Source organism: Podarcis gaigeae (genome assembly GCF_964106915.1).
Source record: "Podarcis gaigeae genome assembly, chromosome: 13".
NCBI lineage: Eukaryota > Metazoa > Chordata > Lepidosauria > Squamata > Lacertidae > Podarcis > Podarcis gaigeae.
Window position 1 is genome coordinate 52941777 of NC_139689.1, and position 24209 is coordinate 52965985.

General features: G+C 41.6%; 1 protein-coding gene across 4 annotated transcripts; it reads right to left on the minus strand.

Moving 5' to 3' along the window:
• Positions 1–235: 235 nt before the first annotated feature.
• On the minus strand, positions 236–24193 carry TRIP13 (thyroid hormone receptor interactor 13). Of its 4 annotated transcripts, none has more exons than XM_083709535.1 (14): positions 24069–24193; positions 23045–23147; positions 22157–22322; positions 21625–21754; positions 20502–20557; positions 10267–10357; positions 9807–9879; positions 8959–9022; positions 7053–7139; positions 6590–6696; positions 5915–6068; positions 2659–2771; positions 1396–1465; positions 236–713 (listed from the first exon to the last, which is right to left on the minus strand). In XM_083709535.1, the coding sequence occupies exons 1-14, from the start codon at positions 24160–24162 to the stop codon at positions 618–620; spliced, it is 1404 nt and encodes a 467-aa protein (XP_083565661.1). In that variant the 5' UTR covers positions 24163–24193; the 3' UTR covers positions 236–617. The 4 variants fall into 4 exon arrangements, with proteins under 4 accessions (XP_083565661.1, XP_083565663.1, XP_083565660.1 ...); XM_083709537.1 differs by having other exon boundaries at positions 23045–23151; positions 24069–24190; XM_083709534.1 differs by lacking the exon at positions 236–713 and adding an exon at positions 767–948 and having other exon boundaries at positions 1324–1465.
• Positions 24194–24209: the final 16 nt, after the last annotated feature.

Here is a 24209-nt window from a genome sequence, read left to right on the forward strand (position 1 = left end):
TACTAGACGATAAGATTCCCAGTGTGACTTTGGCCGTTGCCAAGGTTCTGTCTGAGGTGGTCAGGATCAGAGATCAATTTGTATTAGACAAAAGTCAGAAACATGCCTAGTCTTATGATCTGTCCTATTACTCTCTGTGCTTTTAATGTACTTTACTTGCACTGAATTTCATCTTGTGGGTCAAAAGAATAGACTGAAAGACTAAGCTGGATCTCACCCATAATCAGCACATCTGTTTCGGCAGTATTGTTTTTTTTTGTTGTTGTTGTTGACAATATTCTAGTTCAGAAAAATACCAGAAAATGATACAAATTACAGGTACACAAAGTGCAGAATTTCCGATACAGCTTTAAAAAATGTACATGAACAGTGACAAAGATAGTTATTTTTAGGAATTAATCAGGTTTACAGCTCAAATGAAATAAAGCTCTTCAATGTATATAACGTCTCTATGCCTAAACTGCATTTGGAAACATATCATTGAAAAAACTATACATTTCCCTACTTCTTCTTATTCAGGTTTTTACAGGTTCCTTAATAAGTCCTAACAATCATGCAGAAAGACAATACAACAGAGTAACTAATGGAAGTCAAGCACTGGAGGAGGAAGGAGAATGTCAAACGCAGTCTGCAAGTTTTGCTCTTTCTTCAAATTGCTTGTCCACCACAAGTGACAAGGCTTGAAGGAAAGCTGTCGTTGTGACGTTAGGTGACTAGAATAAAAAAATATAAGTAAAACCAGTGTCAAGGTAAGTGTATCCACCACATAAGAGAGGGAGGGACTGGCCCCATGGCACCAGCATTTTACAAGCAGAAGGTGAATTGCTAAATTTCATCAAAACTGGGGGAAAGCCCATGGGCAATAAATACATTAGAGCAAGTTCCAAAAGGCATATACAGAAGCCTGAAATGGGTCAACAAAGAGTAGGTGCTGTTGGCACCAAGTACCTGGGTCAGGGACGCAGGTGGCGCTGTGGGTTAAAGCCTCAGCGCCTAGGACTTGCCGATCGAAAGGTCGGCGGTTCGAATCCCTGTGGTGGGGTGCGCTCCCGCTGCTTGGTCCCAGCGCCTGCCAACCTAGCAGTTCGAAAGCACCTCCGGGTGCAAGTAGATAAATAGGGACCGCTCACCAGCGGGAAGGTAAACGGCGTTTCCGTGTGCAGCTCTGGCTCGCCAGAGCAGCGATGTCACGCTGGCCACGTGACCCGGAAGTGTCTCCGGACAGCGCTGGCCCCTGGCCTCTTGAGTGAGATGGGCGCACAACCCCAGAGTCTGGCAAGACTGGCCCGTACGGGCAGGGGTACCTTTACCTTTACCTTTTACCTGGGTCAGAGGAAGCCAGCAAACGACCACAGCCCACCCCTGCAGTAACAAGAACAAGGAGCAGGGCCTTACCTGAATGTAAAGTGCATGTGCCAGAAAGGGAAGTTTCCTTAAAACACGGCCGCTCAGTCCTTCACTTTTCCTGTATTAATACAGAAGCAGGAGAGGCGTCGGGCTCACGTTCACAAATACAAGCACCTAAGGAAGTGCTAAGTGTGCTATGAATAGCAAAATTAGGATACGAGACTGGTAATTTCTACAGCATCTCTTGTTGTTGGTAGTCAGCAGCTGTGGTGTTCAGAATTGAGTCTCCCTTAGACCTAGTTCTCACAAAGAGCGGGTGAGGTAAGTAAGACTGTACTTGTTCAGATTGCAGGTGGGAACTCAGTTTTCCTACAGAAATTTCCCTGTATGCTGATATTTAGATGTTGGGAGTGGGGAGGAGTTCTAAGCCTTGTCCAGAACCAGGATGACTTCTTCCATTGCTTTTTTTGTAGGTATATGCCTTGATGTATTTGACATGAAAAGCTGGTATACTTTTTAAAGAGAAAAAATGTCTTCCTTTTGTTATTCTTGTAATTTACTTTGTGACAAGGAAAGGCATTTTGCAGATAAAGCTCAGCAACTCTTGCTCACTATTGAACGTTTATTAATTATTTCAGAAAGTTATTCAAACACCACAAAACAAATCTACTTTCCCTGAGAAAGAGAGTGATGAAATATCAAGAAAAAGGACAGAACTAGCCTTAGATCACAGAAGCTCCTAGACCAGGCTTCCTCAGCCTCGGCCCTCCAGATGTTTTGAGACTACAATTCCCATCATCCCTGAGCACTGGTCCTGCTAGCTAGGGATCATGGGAGTTGTAGGCCAAAAACATCTGGAGGGCCGAGGTTGAGGAAGCCTGTCCTAGACCATAAAATGCAGTGGCCCACATACCTATGTTGACCACAGGTGTAAGAAGACGACCAGTTAATTTCCCTTTGGAAAGGCTTCCCCCTTCTGGTTCACCTGGACACAATTCATACTTGCCATAAGGACTTGCATTTTCAGTGCTGCACTAAGTTATAATAGTTTTCCTCTAGCAAAAAGCTCATTAAAAATCAGGGAATTTTATTACCCTATTAGAAGCAACATTATTTGCTTAATTTACCCCCCACCAAAAGTACTAAACCTGCATAGATCCATCAAGAAACAGCAGAGGAGAATTTCTCATGGCCTGTATTCTGAAAACACAAGCATTTGATTTCATGGGAGAGTAAGTGAAGAACCACAACCTTCACTTTATATGTGAGGGTAAAATTAAAAGACAGATTAAATGAAACCAGGAATCCTACCTTGAAATTTCTCTCAATATGAGACTCAGTTTTGACACATCACTGTCTAAATAACCAATCACCTCCAGCTCACGGAGTGTCAGCAGCTGCTGTCGAGGATATATTATCTGGCACTTGGGAGAAAAAAGATCTTATCTGTAAGAAATGTATAAATCTCACAAGCGCATTACTACTCAAAGCATAACAAAGGTTGGGGGGAACACACAGCATCACTCCCAACTGTGAAACTCCCTCCCAAGGGAGGTGAGACTGGCCTCACCCGGGTTCACCTTCAGGTGGGAAGTAAAAACCATGTCTATTCCACAGCTCTTAATGATTTGCAGATTGTGGAGGTTATTCCACTCTTCAGAGTTTTGCTTACACACACACACACACACACACACACACACACACACACTTCTTTTCTCAATCTGGTTTGTTTGAATGTTTTGTATACCACCTTGGGGGCCCTGGTTACAACCAAAAAACAAATTCTATTTTTTATTTTAAAAAACTCCCCACATGCTGTCTGCTAGTAGCTCACCAATATCTAGTGCAGGTAAGTAACATAATGAGCATTCAGAGGTAAATGACGGAACAACGATAAACATCTGTAAGCAGAAAAGCAACAACAGGAACAAACATACTCAAGGTATGCAAACACCAAGGTATGGAGAAACAGGGTTTTTTTAAACCCTGAAAAGTGGCAGAAACGAACTGCTCATGCCTCCCTCCCTCTGCTGTGAAACAGATGCTCTGGGCTCCTGTGGGGTGGAGAGAAGAGAAGGAATGTGTTCCATTTCCTTTAAGGGTCAGGTTGCTCATTCAAAAGGAACAATGAATTCCCTATTCCAGGACTGAGAAAAAGGGAGAGAGTTGAGGTGCCCCATGGATTTTCCTCTTGGCTCTGCTGAGCTTCAGCAGCTGCCCAGTCCTTTTCTCCTCCTTTCCTCAGAAGGTGGCAGGTGACCACAAGATAGCCCTCCCTTTATAGCTGGATGGGAGGTGGAGAAAGCCTGGGCACCCAAGCGGACAGCTCAGCAAACCCCACCTTCTCTCACAGCCAAGCAGAGCCAGCCTGACCACACTGTCACTTGCTAGAGGAGGCAGGCCTCACCGACACCCCCCCCTGCACTGACTTGGGGCTGCCTCCTGCTTAAGCAAAGAGGGCATCTCTTTTGGGCTGCATCCAGGGAGACGGGGGCATTTGGCAGGCCCCCAGCTGGCTCCAGCCGCCGGCCAGCAGCCGGGCGAACTCCGGTTCTCAGAACAGCATCTATCAGCGACTCGAGCCTCAAAAGCCTTCAGAGACTGAGAACGCTCTAATCAGCAGAGTGAATAACTTTTCACAATGGAAGTGGCGGACGGTGGCATATGTAAGCATAAGTAAAAGTAAAGGGACCCCTGACCATTAAGTCCAGGCGTGGCCGACTCTGGGGTTGCGGCACTCATCTCACTGTATTGGCCGAGGGAGCCGGCATACAGCTTCCGGGTCATGTGGCCAGCAGGACTAAGCCACTTCTGGCAAACCAGAGCAGCGCACGGAAATGCAATTTACCTTCCTGCCGGTGTGGTACCTATATATCTACTTGCAATTCGAAGTGCTTCCGAACTGCTAGGTGGGCAGGAGCAGGGACCGAGCAACGGGAGTTCACCCCGTTGCGGGGATTCGAACTGCCAACCTTGTGACTGGCAAGTCCTAGGCTCTGTGGTTTAACCCACAGCGCCACCCGTGTCCCATATGTAAGCATATTTACAGGCATTTATTCAGCATCAGGAACAAAGGAGAAACATGTCTGCTTCCCCTGGAAGCCACAGATACAGTATTTACTGAACAAAGGGAAAACAATACTTTACACTCTACTCCAATTTTTTGCGGTCGACGGAGCCTCCCACATCCCTTCTGCATTGAAGGTGTACCACGCAAAAGTGGTTTCCACCCTCTGTTATGCTGCCCCACTCTGGGCCCCAGGGTCCAATTTAACATCGCTGGGGACATTGCAGAATCAGTTTCTCCGTCGCCTCCTGAAACTCCCTATGTGTGTGAGCAATGCAGCCATACATCTGGAGCTAAGGACTGCATCATTGGAGACTGTCATCTGGAAGCGAGTCTTTGGCTACTGGCTGTCCAGCTGGCATAGGCTTCCCGACCATTACCTCTTTCAGTGCCTCTGGCGGGATGACTTTGTTAATCCGTGGGTAGGAAAAATCCATGCCAAACTTCTGAGCATCGGAATTTCCCCAGCAGACTCCTTAAAGATGAACCTACGCTCAGCCAAAAGCCTTATCGAGCAAAGATTAGCAGACATTGAAAATCAACACAACCTCTCCAGGGGTGGGGGTGTCTGCTCCCCCAGGTATCATGGAATAACCCCACCACTTGGCCTTCCATCATATATGTCATCTCTTTCATCTGTACCACACCGACTTGCATTTATTCGTGCAAGGTTCAATGTTTTTCCATCGAACCTGCTGAGCCACAGATTTTCCAAGGGTTTGGTGTCTCCGCTATGCGAGTGTGACGGGAAAACAGTTGAATCTCTTCCACATATAATGTTCAACTGTCCCTTACATAGCATAGCCAGGACTAAATTCCTGGGTCCTGCTTTACTGCGCTTGGTTGGCAGGCCTGTTGAGTCACATGCCGCACTGCTTTTGCAGGATACAGATCCTTCTGTAACTCTGCAGGTGGCGAGATTCCTGAATGCGGTTATCTCACACACAAAAACCACCAAAAAACAACATCAACAACAAAAACTAATCGGACAGTTATGATGAGAGTGCATGACGGATCTCGTCTCCAGTTCTCCTTTTTCTGTGAACCGTCCCTTGGATTTTTCCGGGCCCCAAGCTGTTATTTGTCACTGCTCAATGACCCACCCTTGCATCGTGGTGTTCCCCTTCTGTTGTTAGATGTATTGGTTTTTATGTTTCTGTGCTTTTAGGTTTGTACATATTTTATGGGCTAATAGCCGTAAATAAATAAATTTGATTTGATAAATTTGTCTGCTTCCCTTTGTGTCCAAGCAAACAGCAGCATAGCAAAAGCAATATACAACGGAAGTTCCCAGCAGACTGTGCTGGAAGTAAACAGACGTGTGACATACAACAATCCACACATCTGTTCTAAAGGTGGACTGGAACTATATCCTAACACACATCCACAGCGTTCTACTGTGAGGGCCCACGTTCTAACATATTGTTGGAATTCTAGGATGCCAGTCGTGCCTCTAAGGATTTGATACAATGTGGATGATAAGAGCTTCTGAGAGTTTACCTTCATTAGTTCCTCCAAGCAAGAAAGATATATTTTGAACACTGCTTCAGCAGAAGGTGGGCCAATGTATTGCTTGATATCTGCTCTGTCCACAAAGGCCATATCAATTTTCTCCGTGATATTTGAAGTCGTCAAGATAACTACATTAGGATACCTTTAAGAAACACACACAGATGTTGTAACACTCATTTCATAGGTTCAACACTTGAAAGTTTCCACTGTCAGTTACATTTGCATTGATAGCCTCCTGGGTACATGGCTGGTGACTGCACCTGAAGGATTTAATCTGAAATTTTTGCCGTGCCACTCTGCGACTACAATAGCTAAGAACATGCTTTGAATCTAAAAGGTGAAAGTTGAGATTTAGAGGATTCCAAAGGACACTGGGACTGCAGTGTTGTAGGGATACCTACTGCCTCAACAACTAAAGGGACCCACTCAGAACTGGACAAATGAATCTGGACGCTTTCCAATGAAACCTGGATGGGGCAATTATCCTGTAAGAATGGCAAATATCATCTGATCATATTTTATGCCAGATGGGAGGATATAAACATTGCCTTATTAGGATCTACTAATCAGATCTTGTAAAGTAGCTCCTTTGCTTTTGTGCCTTTCAGTTGCTCCTAGGCAATTTATACCCTTCCAGAAAAAGTTATAAATGTAGTTTGTTACCTTTTGATCTGATCAATTTGTGTCAAGACTGCATTTACAACCCGGATGGCATCAGAAGGTTCTGTCCCTGCCCGAAAAGCACTACGTGCTGCTGTGAGACTTTCCACCTTAAACAAAAACAAACAAACAAAACTAGCTCTCTCACAGATTTTTAGGAACAGTAATCACTGTAGCACATGTATTTAATGTGTGTACAGCTACTCTGTCCTACATTCAGGAGGCATCCATGCAAAACAACTCAGTCAGTCACATTTAGGACTTTCCTAAACTAAGTTGCCATCTACAGCAACTCTCAAACACCATTATCATAAATGTAAAAAGGGACTAAAAATAGTTATGCTAAAATAATATGATAATCTTCTTTCCAATCAAAATTGCCCCTTCTGTCATTTTATCTCCCACCATGACCCAGAAATGTAATGCAGCCAATGTTTTAACATTTAAAATGATGCTGTGGTCATACCTCATCGATCAGTACAAATACAAGGGCATCTTTATCATCAATTAATTCTTGAATCTTCTGGAACATTTTGGTAACCAGTTTGCCACTCTGAGAAAAAAAATGGATGTGTATAAAATAATGCATTTCTTTCTGCTCTCCCAGTCTTGCCATTTGGCACTTTCCCAATCCCCTCTGGTGACCAAACATGGGCAACAGCTACACCGGCAGCAGAAAGAGAACTGTTCTTGACCTGTGGGCTCGACCTCCCTTGGTGGGGATGATGGAGAACCTGAAAAGGGATGTTAACATTCTAGCAGGGTGCAGGGCCACGTGGCAGATGGGGCCTTCCTCCTCCAAGAAGCCTAGGCGGCAGAGGATACTCATGGAATTTGCAGGTGAGACTGTACACACAGTGTTCCCCATCTGGCTTAGAATGAACAAACATTTTTTTGCTAACAGGGAGCATCAGGCAGAATTGCTGATTTGTTCCCATTGTAGTTCCTTCTCTGTGGTTTTAGGAGAAGGTAAGATAGGTTTCCTGCTTTGTTCCTCTTCTAGCACCACAATCCACTGTGTTCAGTTGGACTCATTCCCAGGTAAGCAAGTACAGAATTGCAGTCTTAGACAATATGCTAAATCAGCCATAAAACCTCTCCCTCACCAGATATAAGGTGGTGAAGGCTGTTAACTTTTTCTTCCTGGAAAAGAACATAGCACCAAAGGAAGCTGGAAGGCGGACACTCTTTCCCACTTCCTTTTTCAGCTCTATGTGCTTTTCAGGATTCTGAGTAGTTCTATTGGTTCCAGGCTTTACACAGATCCCTTGTATTTACGGAAATACCTTTGATTACAAGGCAGAGAGTCCCCCTGACTAGCACTACTGAACTTGTAGAACCACAAAATGTTGCAAATTAGAACAACGAACTCATAATACATCTATTAACCACTGCAAGAACAATTATTGTCAGGACATGGAAATCGTTACAGTTGTTACTCATGGACCAGCAATTTGCCAAACAGTGTTACTGGAAAAATTGTCGCAAAAATTAAAGAAGCAAGAGGTCAAAAGAAACATGAGAATTTTTATGTAGCCCAATGTGTCTTTATTGATTACACAAATAATGAGGTATATGGTAGAACAGAACCCAAAGCTTACAGCACAGTTGGCGTGCATGAAGTACACATTTTATTTTCTTCCTTCTTCTCCTCCTCACCCCCTTCCTAAAAATTCCTATAAATACTTATTGTTACTGATACAAAATACATTTTACTCATGGTCACCAATCTAAGTAATGCACAATCATTGCATATCTGTTATAATTAATAATTTTGCTTTATATACTTTGACACAACTTTGTCAATATATTTAGAAATGTGGTTTTTTAAATAAAATGTTGTGTGTGCATGTTTTCTGTCTCTCAGAGAGGCCTGATCCAAGCGAGGGAAGGGGAAGAGCAGCGACTAGAGGGAGTAGTATCCATGGCACTTTCTCAGAAATCCAAATGTGACCTAAAAGGTTGTCAATTGCTGCCATAGACCAAGTACATGTTGCAGAGATATCCTGGTGGTGCAAGAAGCAGAAGGCTGGAGAAAGAATAGGGTTCCCGTGCTAATAGGAGGGTTAGCCATTCACTCCACTTATTAAGCCTCTGCAATTTTTCTTACTGTGCATTGTCGCGTGAGGTCGCTCTCTTTTTGTACAATCTCCACAATCCACTTCATTTTGTCTAAAGGGCTGTACTGGAGAACATTATTTTCATGGAGACAGTATTTACTTTTACACCAAAAAGTAAAAAGAACCATGTGCTAAAACACAGCATAAGAACCCTAGCTACTGGACAAATTCGACAGCATCTTTAAACCACTTCATAGGCAGGAAACATTCTCCGAATCACAAAACTGCTAAGAATGTTGCATAAATACTTACCTCAGAAAACCACTTGGAGAAGAGGCTATGGCTGTTTATCTCTATCAGCTGTCCATAGCGATATCTAAAATTTAAGTGACAAATCACCTCAGTAAAAGCAGGAGAATCATTAATGCTGCTGGTGCTCATATAGCTCAAAGGGAAAAGTCCAGAAGTGCAGTCATAACCGTGCAGAAAGTGAAATTAAGTCGAGGGCAAGGGCTGCAGCCTGATGCTCCACTTGCAAACAGTCCCTGGGTCAGTCCTCAGTGGCATCTGTAGGCAGAGCGGGGAGTCTGCAATGCTGGGGAGTCACTGTCAACAATGCTGAGTGAGGCGAACAAATGCTCTGACAGCACAGGACAACTTCCTATGTTTCCACCTTATCCGTAAGGGCATTTCCCCAAGGACCCTGGTGAAATCTAAGTTCACGCAGCATGATCCAGCCCGTTAACTTTCCCATTAAAGCTGCAAGCACCTAGGTATGTTCTTAGATCCCCACTGAAAACGTGCCCAACTTGTCATTATAAAAAGTGCTCAACCTATCATTATTTGTTAAATAATTTAGAATTTCAATAGCTAAGTTATTTCAATTACTTTGGGGCATAATATTTTATTTTCTCACTTTCTAATACAAAAGTATAGCATTGCTTTTAATTTCTTCCATCCAAGAGTTCATCTTGCCGGTGAAGAGGCACAAAACAGAAGGAAGATGTCCGAGGAACAATCTGCTGGAAAATTCTCTCCTGCAAGTCACAGGAAAATGGAAAGGAGCTGCATAGCACAGGAATAGTCTACTTTTGAAAAGCAGAGCTCTTAGACTAGGTACTATTTTAATTTTTAAGATACCAACTAGTTATCTGAATTACCTATGAGAAAGTCTAATAGACAACTTCTGGGCCAGTGCTTTACATAGCGAAGTTTTACCAGTTCCTGGAGGACCTGCAATTAAAGTACAGAAAACTTAAGTATTGAACACATACCTAATTTTGAGTTACTTTTTGCCCCCCCCCCCCAAAAGCAGGGGCTAACAAGTTTAATCATCATCTCCAACTAAAGTGAGGTATTGGCCTTTGCATGCTTCACATGTTTGATGAAACTGAAGCAATTTACTTCTGTCTAGTATTTTAAGACTCGTTTCGTACATTAAAATATACACTAACTTGTGATTTGGTTCAACAACCACAAACCATGGTTAAAGTAAACCATGGCTATGTGTCACATACGAATGAAGCCAAGACAGGTGAAGTACTTTCAACACTTTAAGGGTGCTATATAAAGGTTATAAGTACTTCAGCCCTGTATAAAACAGTAAAATTTAAACTTTACCATGCAGCAGAACAACTCTATTCCACGATATCAAGTTGCTGTTGACATTTCTGTCAGAGAACAGTAATGTTGTAGTCACATAATCTAATAGCTAATTGAGCAGAGAGAGAGAAAGGGGTGGGGGGGGAGAAATAAAATTCCACATTATAACTAAATTAGTCAGTTGTTTTTTAAAAATGAAGCACTCTCTTTTTCTCAATGATGGCAAAAAGGAGGTGTGAACAGTAACCACCACATTGGAACATCAGAACTCAGTATTGTATTTGTAGGCAAATAACAAAAGACTTTCAAGATCAGTAGGCAATAAAAACTAACACCTATAGCTGTGAAATTTGTCAGATATCCTGCTACCTCTGGAATTTCCAATATATTTACATGACGCTTGCACAAACATTCATTTCCACTATTTGTTTTGTTTTTTGTTTGCTGTTAATGTCTTGTGTCTTTTCTGGAAGACATTCCTAAAACAGTCTGTTGAAATATTAATGTAATATTGCATCCCTTTCGGAAAACAATCGTGTTCAGAAGACTTTGTTCCTTGGAAGAGTCACAGACAATTCTCATTTACCATGATTAACTGTGTAAGGATCTTGCAAGACTTTTTCCTGCACACCAGCAAACAAGTTGGACACTTTGAACCAATATACCTAATCAATTAACTTGTGCATAACAAAAATATTGTTCAATTGCTATGTTAATGCAGTGGGATCCATGCCCAGCTATGTAGGAGTCTAAACAGCGGACAGGCTAGTAAGAAGATAGAGATTCCATACTCAAGTCTCGTTTTCCAGCCAGTAAAAAGTTGCTAGCCTGCAAAGTTTTATACTAGTCAACTTATGGATAGCACAGAATTTAAAACAAAAGCATAACTTATTAAGTTGCTCAGCATCCCCAGTGCCGCCTGGACTTCCTACTTTTCTTTTTTTTTTTTTAATAAATTTTTATTAGGGGTTTTTACAAAATAAAGTACAAAGATAAACAACCTTTCTTTTATCTCAACAGAGTTTCATGACTTCTTTGGACTTCCTCACATCTCCCGCTGCCATTTTCATCATCATAAATTTTTCCCAGCAATTTATCATCTAATTTGCAAATTTTATAACCACTTATTTAAATATAATCCTCTGTAAATTAATTTCTCTTAATCTCACTTTACATCCCATTTCAATCCGATTTTGTGGTGGCCAATTATTTATGATCAAACATCCTACTTAACATTCCACCAAGTCACAATATTTTTGTAAATAAGTCTTAAATTTCCTCCAATCTTCTTCAACCCTCTCTTCTCCCAGGTCTCGAATTCTGCCAGTCATCTCAGCCAGTTGCATATAGTCCATCAGCTGCATCTGCCATTCTTCCAGAGTGGGTAGATCTTGAGTTTTCCACTTCTTGGCGATAAGTATCCTTGCTGCTGCTGTTGCGTACAAAAAGAATGTTCGGTCCTTCTTTGGCACCATCTGGCCGACAATGCCCAGGAGGAAGGCCTCTGGTTTCTTAAGGAAGGTATACTTAAATACCTTTTTCAGCTCATTATATATCATTTCCCAGAAGACCTTCACCCTGGGACAAGTCCACCAGAGGTGAAAGAATGTTCCTTCATTTTCCTTACATTTCCAACATTTATTGTCTGGCACATGGCATATTTTGGCTAGTTTAACTGGGGTCATGTACCACCTATATATCATTTTCATTACATTTTCCTTCAGAGCATTACATGCCGTGAAGTTCATCCCCGTGGTCCACAACCTTTCCCAATCCTCAAACATAATATTATGCCCAATATCCTGTGCCCACTTTATCATGGCCGACTTAACCATTTCATCTTGTGTATTCCATTTCAACAGCAAGTTATACATTCTTGAGAGTACTTTAGTCTTAGGTTCTAACAATTCTGTTTCCAACTTCGATTTCTCCACCTGGAATCCTAACTTTTTATCCTTTTTAAAAATTTCTTGAATCTGAGCGTAATGTAACCAGTCTCGCACTTTGTCTTTCATTTTTTCCAAACTCTGCAATTTCCAATTGTTGCCCTCTTTCTCTATTATTTCCCAATATTTCGGCCATTTGGCCTCCATATTGGGTCTTTTTCGGGCCTTAGCCTCCAGAGGTGATAGCCATCTTGGAGTTTTATTTTCCAATAGGTCTTTGTATTTTGTCCAGACATTAAACACTGCTTTCCTGACAATATGGTTCTTAAAGGCCTTATTGATCTTAACTTTGTCATACCATAAGTATGCATGCCAGCCAAATGCATTGTTAAAACCTTCTAAATCTAACACGTCAGTGTCCTCTAGAAGTAGCCAGTCTTTTAGCCAGCAGAAAGCTGCGGCTTCGTAGTACAACCTTAAGTCTGGCAGGGCAAAGCCCCCTCTTTCTTTCGCATCAGTTAATATCTTAAACTTAATTCTGGGCTTTTTGCCCTGCCAGACAAATTTAGAAATATCTCTCTGCCACTTCCTGAAGCACTCCGTCTTATCCACAATTTGCAATGTTTGAAACAAAAACAACATCTTAGGCAATACATTCATCTTAATAGCAGCAATTCGGCCTAACAAAGAAAGCTTCAATTTTGACCAACTGTCCAAGTCTCTCTTAATTTCAGACCAACATTTTTCATAATTATCCTTAAATAGACTCAGATTTTTTGCTGTTATGTTTACCCCTAGGTACTTTACTTTTTTAACCACAGTTAGTTCTGTTTCTCTCTGAAACCGTTCTGACTCTGCATCTGTCAAGTTTTTTCCCAACACCTTAGTTTTCTGTTTGTTTAGTTTAAAGCCCGCTACCCGACCAAAGTCCTGAATCAATTGTAACACTCTTTTTGTACTAGATTCTGGCTCTTGCAATGTCAAAGCAAGGTCATCTGCAAAAGCTTTAAGCTTATATTGTTTCGCTCCGATCTGAATCCCTTGCACCAACCGGTCCCCTCTAATCAAGTTCAAGAGCACCTCCAGGACAGAAATAAACAGCAAGGGGGAAATCGGGCAGCCTTGTCGTGTCCCTTTTTCAATCTTAAACTCTTCTGTAACCACATTGTTGACTATCAGTTTTGCCTTTTGTTCTGAATAAATCGCGTCAATCCCATTTTCAAAACCCCGCCCCACTCCCATTTCTTTTAAATTCCCCTTCATAAATTTCCAAGAAATATTATCGAAGGCCTTCTCCGCATCTATAAAAATTAGAACTGCTTTAGTGTTAATATTTGTTTGCAAAAGTTCCAAAATGTCAATAATGTTCCTTGTATTAGCAAATAAATGTCTTCCTGGGAGAAAGCCTGCCTGGTCTTTATGAATTATCTCATTTAAAACTCTTTTGAGTCTTCCTGCCAAAACGTCAGCAAATATTTTGTAGTCCACATTTAAAAGGGAGATGGGACGGTAGTTCTTAAGTTGTGTCTTTTCAGTTTCTGACTTTGGTATCAATGTGATAAAGGCTTCCTTCCACGATTCAGGCGCCTTCTTTCCCTCCATAATTTCATTGCTGACCTCCATCAGTGGTTGAATCAAATAGTCACTTAATGTCTTATAGTACTTGGAGGTCAAGCCATCTGGCCCTGGAGACTTGCCCAACTTCATATTCTGAATGGCCTGTTCTATCTCTAGTCGTGTTATTTTACTATTCAGGAGTGATCTATTTTCTTGTGATAGTTTTTTAAGTCCATTTTTCTCCAAAAATTTTGCAATCTCTTCCTCCTTTTGTGGCCCTTGAGTGTATAATTTCTTAAAATATTTCTGGAAACATTTTCTGATTTCCGCCGGGTTCTGAATATTCCTTCCTTCTATTTCCAAATTTGTTACTATATTCAGCTTTTGTCTCTTCTTCAACTGCCAAGCCAGCAGTTTCCCACATTTATTAGCCGATTCAAATGTTTTTTGTTTCATTGATTTAATCTTCCATTCTATTTCCTGATTTATCAGTTTGGAATATTGTGCCTGATGAAGTTTAATTTCTCTCAAAATCGGCTGTGACTTCGGGTTTACTCTTAGTTTCTTCTCTAACTCTTTAATTTTCCCCAAAATCTTGTCCTTTTTCTCATTTTGTAGTCTTTTCTTTATGGCGTTCTGTTGTATCAAGAACCCTCTCATCACAGCTTTGCTTGCGTCCCAGATTGTTCTTTTTTCCACAGCAGTGTTCAAGTTTATCTCAAAATAGTCCTTTATTGTTTTTTTGGCCTTCTTAATAATCTCCTGATCTCTAAACAAGTTGTCATTCATCTTCCATCTAAAGGAGCCGGTTGGTAATAATGTCATGTCCATTTTCAACGCGTTATGATCGGAGCAGGTCTTTGGGCAGATTTCCACTTTCTTCACCTTAGGAGCCAGACCTCTAGAAATCCATATTTGGTCAATTCTTGTCCAAGTCAGTTGGGCTTCAGAGAAAAATGTTCCTTCTTTCCCTAAGGGGTTCTTTGTCCTCCATATATCAATCCAGTCCATGTTGTCTGTCATTTCAAAAAAGGTCTTTGGTAGTCTGCCTTCTTTAGTAACCTTTTGGCTTTGTGACCTATCCATGTTTGTAGAAACGATCCCATTCATATCTCCCATCATAATGATGTTATCATAGTCCAGATAATCCAGCATAATCTCATGCAACTTCTTGTAGAATTCTGATTTCCCTTCATTTGGAGCGTAGATTCCTAATATCAAAATTTTCTCTCCTTGGTGCTGTATTTCAATTGCCAAAATTCTTCCATGTTCATCTTTAAATAGAAATTTTGGTGAGAGGCTCTCCTTTGCATATATCACCACTCCTCTCTTCTTAACTAAGTCCGAAGATATAAATTCTTGGCCTAACCTTTTATTTACCAATATTTTTCTGTGGAGCCTAGTCACATGTGTTTCTTGTAAACAAGTAATGTCTAGTTGCTCCTTTTTTAATATGTGAAAGATTTTCTTCCTTTTTTCCGGGCTGTTGCAGCCATTTATATTCCAACTTAAAAGTTGCAGAGACATCCTGGATAGATCTGTTTAGTTTCCTTGGGATGGTATTTTGTTCTGTGAGTCTTCAGGGTTCTGAGGTACAGGCACCTGTGGTGGTTCAGGCCCTGAGGGTAGTTCAAGTCCTTTATGAAGGTCCTCTCCGTAGGCAGTCAAAAACTTGTCCCTATCTTCCAAAGTTCTAATTTTAATCTTCTTCCCTCTAAAGGTAAAAGATAGTCCTTGGGGAAAATCCCACCTAAAGATGATTGAGTTGCTTCTCAGCAGTTTTACTAAGTCCAAATATTCAGATCTAAGATCCAACAGCTGTTTAGGAATGTCCTTAAAAATCTCAATTCTTTTGTCCGAAATGTTCAAGGAGCTTCCGTAGTGCAGGCCCAAAATCTTGTCCCTTTCCTCCTTTGATCTCAACGTAATCAAACAGTCTCTGGGCCTTTCTCTCTTTGTAAGTCTTCCAAGTCTGAAGGCTGACACAATTTTAAAGTCTTCCTCCTCTAGACCCCAGAACTTGGAGAATTCTTTGGTCAGAAACTCAGCTAGATTACCTTCTTCCACTTCTGGTATCGATCTTATCCTTAAATTAATCTCCCTGTTCCGAAGTTCCAACATGGAGAGATAGGTCTGGTGTTCCCCAACCTGCTTACTGAGCGGCCTTACTTCTTTTTCCAACTCTCCCACTCTTTGGCTGGTCTCTTCGGCCAGTTTCTGATTTTCACCTGCAGCCTCCTTCAGTTGTCCGATTGCTTGTGCATTCTGTGCAACTTGCCCAGATAATTTGTTTAAAGTTTCTGTATTAAGGTCAATTTTCGCAGTTTGTTGGTCAACTTTCCTCTCCAGAGACTCCAATTTCTCAAGAATTCTCTCTAATACAGAACCAGATCCTCCTGAGGCCATCTCCTCTAGTTGTAAATCCTCAGTTTCTTCCTCCCCTGCCTGTGACAGGGAGGTAGCTTTTTCCTCCGAGGGCAAAGTGGGCACAGATGATCTGCGTGCTTGTGAGGCTGCAGTTACGGTTGTCAGAGTTGTTTGTCTGGTTCTTAATCCCTTTCTTTTTGCGCCACTCATTCCAAAGTTATCTAGCAGTCAAGGTCAAGCTGAGTCGTTCCCATGGGAAAGCTACGGCCCAGGTGGTAGCAATCAAACAGAGGGCCGGGAAATAGAAAGTAAAACAATGTTTTTGTTGTAAATCCTCAATCCTCTAGGGGGAGCATAAAATGTCCTAGGAAGAAGAGTCCATTCCACGTACGAAATCTGAACCAATACTTAGGGATCTTCACAAGAGTAGTTTTAGCAGAGTTGGTTTTAGGTTTGCCACAATATTTCAAGTTGTGCTTACTGGAGTTCCAAAATGCAAGAACGTAACCATTCTGAGCTCCCTCAGACTGTCTCAAAGTTTAAATAGAATGTATCCAAATTTGCAGTCTGACAGTTCTGCTGCTCAGGCAGTTCTGACACCTGGGCTTCTTAAACAGAATTGTAATCCACAAAGAAAGGAGTATATAAGTCCTAATAAAAGTCCAAAAATCAATTGCTTACAGTCTTTAAAGGGAAAAGTAATTTCTGCGGGTGCTCAATCTGAGCTGTCAAAAGTTCTCTCTATGCCTCCACTCCTCCTGCTCTTTGCTTTAAAAGTCAATGGCTGCGGAGGACGGACTTCCTTTTCCTCGTCTCTCCGCTTTCAGCTTATTTTCAATATTTTTAGTCCCGAAATTTAGTAAAGTCCTCAATTACTCACGGGTTGTTGCGTTTTAGAATCTTGTGTTGAAGGAAGAAAGGTCGGCGCTCACCGGCAACGGCAGCGCGGCTTCGCTCCGCTGAATGCGCATAGACCCACAGCGCCGCTACCCCCTCTGCGATCCGGAGCCCCTTACGGGGTTCCCTCAACGTTTCGGGGGTAGCTCCTGGCGCCCGCCGGGTCCCGAGACCGCAGGCTTCCGCTGCCTGCGGTTTTCCAGAATGGGTCTCCGCTTCGCCGTAGCGGACGACCCTTTTCCAGCGTAGCTTCCCTCTCCCGGTTAGGAAAGGGCAGCCATTACCGTTCGCGCCGCCTCCGGAATGGACTTCCTACTTTTCACACTTCCCATCAATAGTGCAACTTTAAACTGTGATCCTATACCTGCATATATAGAGAGAGCATTGCACTGTTAGCTACTCCAGTCCTCAAGATGAAAGATCAACATATGGAGACCAAGGGGCTATTTCCAAGTGGTACAGGAACACTGACTATTACAGCAGAGAAGGAGAGGGGACAGAACAGGACAGGTGAGGATCCTTTTGGAAACTCATTAAATGCAATCTACAGGTGTTTAAAACTAATGGGGACCCTAAAGGAAGCATAAATCCTCAACAAACAGCGAGAATGTTTAAGAATTATGCAAAACTACTTATATTTCTCATTTGCATAAACCTATGCAGAGCGATCTGTACATAAATAGCCCCACTACAAGCAGCTTGGAGAAATTTAAAATCCATAGAATCAGAAGGGAAAGAAACAAGGAGAGGAAATGCAACTAAATAACAAAACTGGTCCAGTAACAGAAGCAGTTTTTCCAGGAGCGGGGGGCCACTAGGGGGCGCATCGGAAGATGGCTGACAATAACATCTCTCCGACCCACACGAGGTAATTTGGGGGCTATGATGGGAGTAATTAGCCTCCCTAACCCCCCCCCCCAGGATGGTGGGGGGGGACTGCCCTTGCCTGCTGTGCCCTTGCCTGATTCGCACCACTAGCTGCAAGAACTTCAAAAGAAACAATTTGGATGGAGCGAATGCACATATTTCAAAGAAGAAGGGGGAGTAAAGACTGCTGACAGAAGAGATCTCTAATAAAACAAGAAAAGAATAAAACATGAGAAGATACGCCAAGACACGGTATGGCAAATGACTGGTGGGGGAGGGGGGGAAAACTTTCCTTTCTTTCCTTATATGATTAAACAAGAATGCCCTCCCTTCACGAGTCAGAAATGTCAGAAATGTCGTTTTAAGGACTTAAGCTGTGGATTTAAGGCTGTGTGGAGATAAACCTTCGAACCAAAGCATGTTTTAAGAAGAGTGTGGAATGTATAAGAGCTTTGGAATGACACAGTTAAAAATGCCGTCGCCATATTGGGAAGTTCTGTCGGAGGTCTTGAGTCTGGGAGGACAAAGAGAGAAATAGAGCTGTTTATATATTGTGGTTTAAACTCCTCAGAGGGGCTTAAGAGTGACAGTTTTGCGAGATTATGATGGAAAGAGTGATGTTATCTATGAAGGAGATGATATATGGAAACCATCTCGATTTGAGGATTGGAAGAACGGAAAATTCACACAGGATTATTATTATTATTGGTGTTTATCGGCTTAAGGAGACTATCAGAAGAGATCATAAGGAAAAAAAAGAAAATATATGAACAAGACGTGAAGTGGAAACAGCAAGATAAGATTGGATAGAATTATGAACTTTGTTTGGACTGATTTGGACATTAACACAGCAGCAAGAAGATGATCAGAATCCCCCTTCGGATCTTGAAATATGGGTCCCCCCAACGAAAATTTAAAATTCGGCTTTGTAATTCGGAATTTATGTGATGTGATTTAATTTTTTTTTTTTTTTTTTTAAAGCAGTTTTTCCAGGAGCAGCCCTTAAAGCTGTATTTTCCAATCACATTTTTTGTTTTTTAAATGGGTGGATTATCTGTCACATGCAGGTGTGATAAACTCATTTTCTATGGTGGTAGGGAAATTTCTGTCCTGGTTTGGATGAAATGACAAGCTGCAGTTAACAAAAAATGGCACTGAAAGCTGCAAAACTCCTTGTGGTCACTCCTTGCAGTCCAAACCAAACCAATCTAAACTGCTTCTGAACCACTCTGCCTTAATGGAGGCAGCCTCCATGACAGTGGGAGATTGTTGGCAAAGAAAAAAAAGGGATTATTGAGGGTAATAGTCCTTACAAATTCCCTCCAGGGAATAGGCTTCACTCGCAATTCATCTCGGTACCTGGCTCTCGCTCCAGCATTGGATGCCCAGTGCAAAAGCACTTTGCCTGCTGAAAACCCTCTGACACCTCCATTAAGAAGCAGAGGTTCTCCTATTAATTAGAGCTTAATTGAACTAAAGTACAGGGGCATGCTATAAGAGATGAGATCACAAACTGCACAAACCAACTGCAAGAACTTTAAGGTTTGAACTTGAGATAAGACCTCATTTGGTGCAAAAGGTGTGGGAGTGGAGCCTACGGTTTCTTTATTTAAAGTTTTATTCTCTACATTTATGATTAGGCAACGCTCCTCTGAATGTTAGTTCAGATTATATTTGTACAAGCAAGGATGGAAGAAATTGGATTATAAATATGTAATATAGCATCAAACGGAACTGTATGTGTAAGAAAAGGAAAAATGGAGGGAGCTGTATTTTGCAAAAGGTTTACGATGAAAACTTCAAGCTGACTCTTCCCCATCTTTTATTATTTACGGAGTGAACTGAGTAATGCTAAAAGGACTTGGAATTTAATTTAATTGCAAGTATAATTGCTCATATATCTTCACTTGGAAGGAAGGATGAAAGGAGTCTGTGAACTGCAAAGGAACGGATAAGGTTCTTTACTGAGTCATCTACAGTTCGACAGACCGCTCTTCTTCCCAGGCTGAGAGGAAAAATGGTGAAAAACATTATCTACTGGGATAGAGTGACTTTTGCAGCTGTTAGAGTAGCAAAACAACGAAGCATGGGATGGAGCGATGGAGACATTTCTGGAACAACAATAGGATATCAGCACTGCCTAGGGCATGACGGATAACAGCAACAATCGGTGGAAAGAAAGATATAACATCTTACAAGGACACGAAGAAACACCACAGAAAGAATAATTGCCACACAGGAAGAACAAGGATATAGTCTGAGTTCCTAACTTGTAGTTTTATAAATCATTTAATGTGTCAACACAAATAGAAATTATGACTATTACAGTTGTTGTCTAAGGGATTATTATTATGACCAGAATGTAACTGAAATTAATAAGATTTTGGAATGCAGAAATAAAGAAAATCATCAAATCTATCATGCAGGGGGACACTTTATCTAAATTATATAACTGGGTATTTGAACGATTGGTATCAATAATTGTATTATAAATTGGTACTGTTATAATGAGACTATTATTGGACTGTAATTGAAAACTAATAATTTTTTTATAAAAAACAAACTGCTTCTGAACTTGACACAAGCCTGAGTAAGAATGGACAACTCATCTAGTGCAGTGAAAGTTTACAATGAAGAACCGTTTATATCCCAGATAAAAACTTAATACTTTCAACTTACATCTGATTTTATCTCAGCATCATAAATAAGGCTCTCCCATAGACCATGGAATTCAACTGAAACATAGAACAATTATACATCATTTCCAATGTGTGGTTTTGCTAATCAAAATATCATTTTGAAACCCAACAACCCATTTGCTACTTAATGAATTACACCAACTTAGCTGGGAACTTAATAAGATAGTGCTGTATTCTTTGCACTGAACATAATGAACACATACATAGGATCACATATTTCTTATTCCAGTTAAGACAACATGATGCATTTCATCCTTGGTGTGGGACCTGTTCCCTTCCAAATGTTGCTGGACTCCAGCTCCCATCAGCCCCAGCCAGCATGACCAATGGGTAGTGATGACAGGAGTTGTGGTCCAGCAACATCCAGAGGGTCAAAGATTCCCCATCTGCAATCTAATCACGTGGTGATTTGGGTCAAGTCATGGAAAGAACTTTCTGAGCCCTCCACTTTGCTTATTGGGCTCTGGGAAGTTTGTGTGAGATCTAGGACTCCTCTCGCTCTTCATTTATTTTCATACATAGCTGCAATCGTGGAATCATAAAGTTGGAAGGGACCACTAGGATAATCTAGTCCAGGGGTAGGCAACCTAAGGCATGGGCCACAAGCAGCCTGAGGGGGTCGTTTAACTGGACCACGAGCTGCCCCCGAACTGAGTCCCTGGCGCAGCATGGCACAGGGACTCATTTCCGCAATGCTGGAAATTGTGTCTACGCATGCGCAGACGCCAGAAATCGTGGGTTTGCATACTCACACGCGCCCGCAATCCGGCCCACGGAGGGATCTCCGCTGGAGTGAACCAGCCCAAGCGAGGGAAACCTTGCCAACCCCTGATCTAGTCCAACCCCCATAATGCAGGAATCTTTTACCCAACATGGGGCTCAAACCCCCATTACAAGTAAGTGGCAGGACCAGTGTGCTCTAATTTAGTGTTCTATGCTGTTTTCAATGTCTTGCTTGCTCTCACAGTTTTAATCTAAATCTGTCCCTGCCCACATAAATAATCAAACCATCCTTTTACTTCCCCTTGACTACTACATTCTAATCCTATGCTGTTCCAACCCCATCAGGACAATCTTAAAAACTATAAATAATTTTAAAATACCTGCTGGTAACACCCAATGATTAGCTGCAACAATATTCTCATCCTCTGCCTCCAGATTTTCAGCACTGGGCCCTTCTTCACCGAGATGAAAAATGTGGATGGAAAGGCTGCACTTACTCAGATTTATTGCCTGTTATGAAGAGGAAAAACCACATGAGAACTCTCTGGCAAGCAACCTGGATACATCTTTTAAGATAACTTTTGTTAAAGCAAGGTAAAGTGTCCAGTTTCTCAAGTGGTGGTAAAAATTGTCTGAGGTGGTTTTCAAAGGAGTCTGGCCTAGTCTAACTAAACTTGCCATGAATTATAGCAAATAAGCCCTCATCTATACATGCAAGTAGCAGTTGGAAAAGGGGAAACAACAATACGGGGCAATTTGGATTGCAGAAAGCATTCATGATCCAAACAAATGCACTTAACAGCAATTGTAGTGGATGTTACTTCCACTTTCATGATTGTATTTAATAGTAACAAGCTGCAGCCTTCCACCTCCCCCAATAAGTTTTGAATAAGGTAAGCCATAAGGTAATACCTGTCTTTCCTTCAACTTTAGCTCTGTGTCCACAACTGCAATGGACTGCACATTATTTGTCAGGAAATAATCATCAAACTCAGTCCATTTGTAATCACCAAAGACAACAGGATGCCTTTCTAGTAGTTTTAAGACACCAAGTTTGATATCCTCTTTCTTTGCAGTGCTGGGTAAAAGAGAAAAACATCATAACTTCAGGGATAACCATTACAGCTAGAAAAGACCCGGTGCAAGGAGACCCCACCCACTCGGAGGCTGTGAAAAGTATGCCCAGCAGCGAACCCTCACACTCTTGATTATGGTATCCTACAAGGGATTGAGCAAGCTGCTCTCAGCTGAAGGGCCTGCAGAAAGATGAAAAAATAAAACAAAATCTACCTGCCTAAACCTCATGCACTAAGCTTCACTGTAACTGTACAGAGGAAAGGTCCCCTGCCATCAGCCAAATGGGCACAGGTGAAAATACGCTTTTTAGCCACAAGTATACAAAAGTAAGAAAAGTTACCAACGTAACTGATTCTCCTCCTGAAAATACAATTTCCTTAATATTTAGAATGTGGGAGATAGCAAAGTTCTGTGGCAGAACATTGACGTTGCATGAAGGTCCTATGTGCAATTTTCAGTATCTCTGAAAGTTATCTTGAAGTGTTGGGGGATAGAGGGACCAATGATCTGTATAAGGCAACTCACAGAACTTGCAACAACTTCATTAAGAAATAAGGCTGTTTTTTTTCTAAACCTTTTATACAGTGTGGATGAGATCTACACATGGTTTTGAGCCCCACCATGTCTAGTCAGCTTCTGGGACTTATTGTTTGTGTCCCCCCCCCCCCTGCTGCAGCACATGACATTCTGCTGTGAGGATGAAATGGAAATTTTTACACCAACCTGTTTGATTTTTGATGAACTTCTACATGTATCTGCAAGGATTCGCATCCATTGTGAAGATCCAGTTTTAAGTCACCTGCAGCTTTGTCCATTTCATAGAAACCTAACTGAAAAAAATAAATAGACATTATACTATGTCTAAGATCTGGGAGATCCTCATTGTCAGCTGTAAAAATATTGGTTTAGTGTAGTGCTCATTTTCCCCTTCTACCCTAGTGTCAATTCTATCAAATTTATATCATTCACGTCAAAGCAACTGTGATAATAAATATGTAGAAAATGATGGTAGAATTGCAATGTTCAATCTGAGGAATATGTCTGCAAGGTAGTAAATAACTGATCACACTCCCCTGCCCTCCGTTTCCTCTTGTATGTGATTCATGAGATGTAATTTTTGCACGCAAAGGTACAACACCCCCCCAAAAATGTGATTGAGGAGTAGTCTAGAAGTAGCAAAGCAACCTGAATACCAATGGCATCGTTATGAAAAATTTAGGCTGGCTGCGTTCAGGCAATACATGTACAGTAATGTGACTTTCCCCACAAGAAAGAAGTGTGCATGCACACGAAAGCTCATACCAAGAACTGACTTAGTTGGTCTTTAAGGTGCTACTGGAAGGAATTTTTTTTGTTTTTCCCCACAATAATACAGATACTATCATCTATATTAACAAAATATCGCTTGTGTTAAGACAATAACGTTAAGCTTTCTGGGTTAATTTGTTAGACAAGTAATTTGAACTGCTTGGGGTGGGGAGGAAATCCTCGCCTTCATTGATGCTTTTTTTTATATATTCTGTGTTTTCATGTTGTGAGCCGCCCTGTCATCTTTGGGTCAATGGAGGCATGCAAATTTAGTGATGAAATAGATAGATAGATAGATAGATAGATAGATAGATAGATAAAACAAAGCAACCACCAGCTTCCGACATCAACGTTATATTATTATTATTATTATTATTATTATTGTGATTATTACTGGTCACTTATTATTTATTTCCATTTATATGGTGGGGGGGCTCACCTCGACCGAGAGAGAGGCCGGGGCTTCTCGGGGCTTCTCTCGCCACTTCCTTCCGCCTTCCAGCCTCCAAAGTCGAAATTCCCGCCCTTCTCATCCCCAGCCGCGTCGCCTCCCAGTTCCGTCACTTCCGGCCACGCCCCT

Bases quoted from the DNA above. Each gene is read 5' to 3' on its own strand.
- TRIP13 (XM_083709534.1), bottom strand. From the start codon at position 24,162: ATGAGAAGGGCGGGAATTTCGACTTTGGAGGCTGGAAGGCGGAAGGAA. The intron at 22,323-23,044 runs GTTGGTGTAAAA...TCTTTTACCCAG, and splicing joins GTTCATCAAAAATCAAACAG to CACTGCAAAGAAAGAGGATA. The intron at 7,140-8,958 runs GTAAGTATTTAT...TTTTTTTCTCAG, and splicing joins TCTCCAAGTGGTTTTCTGAG to AGTGGCAAACTGGTTACCAA.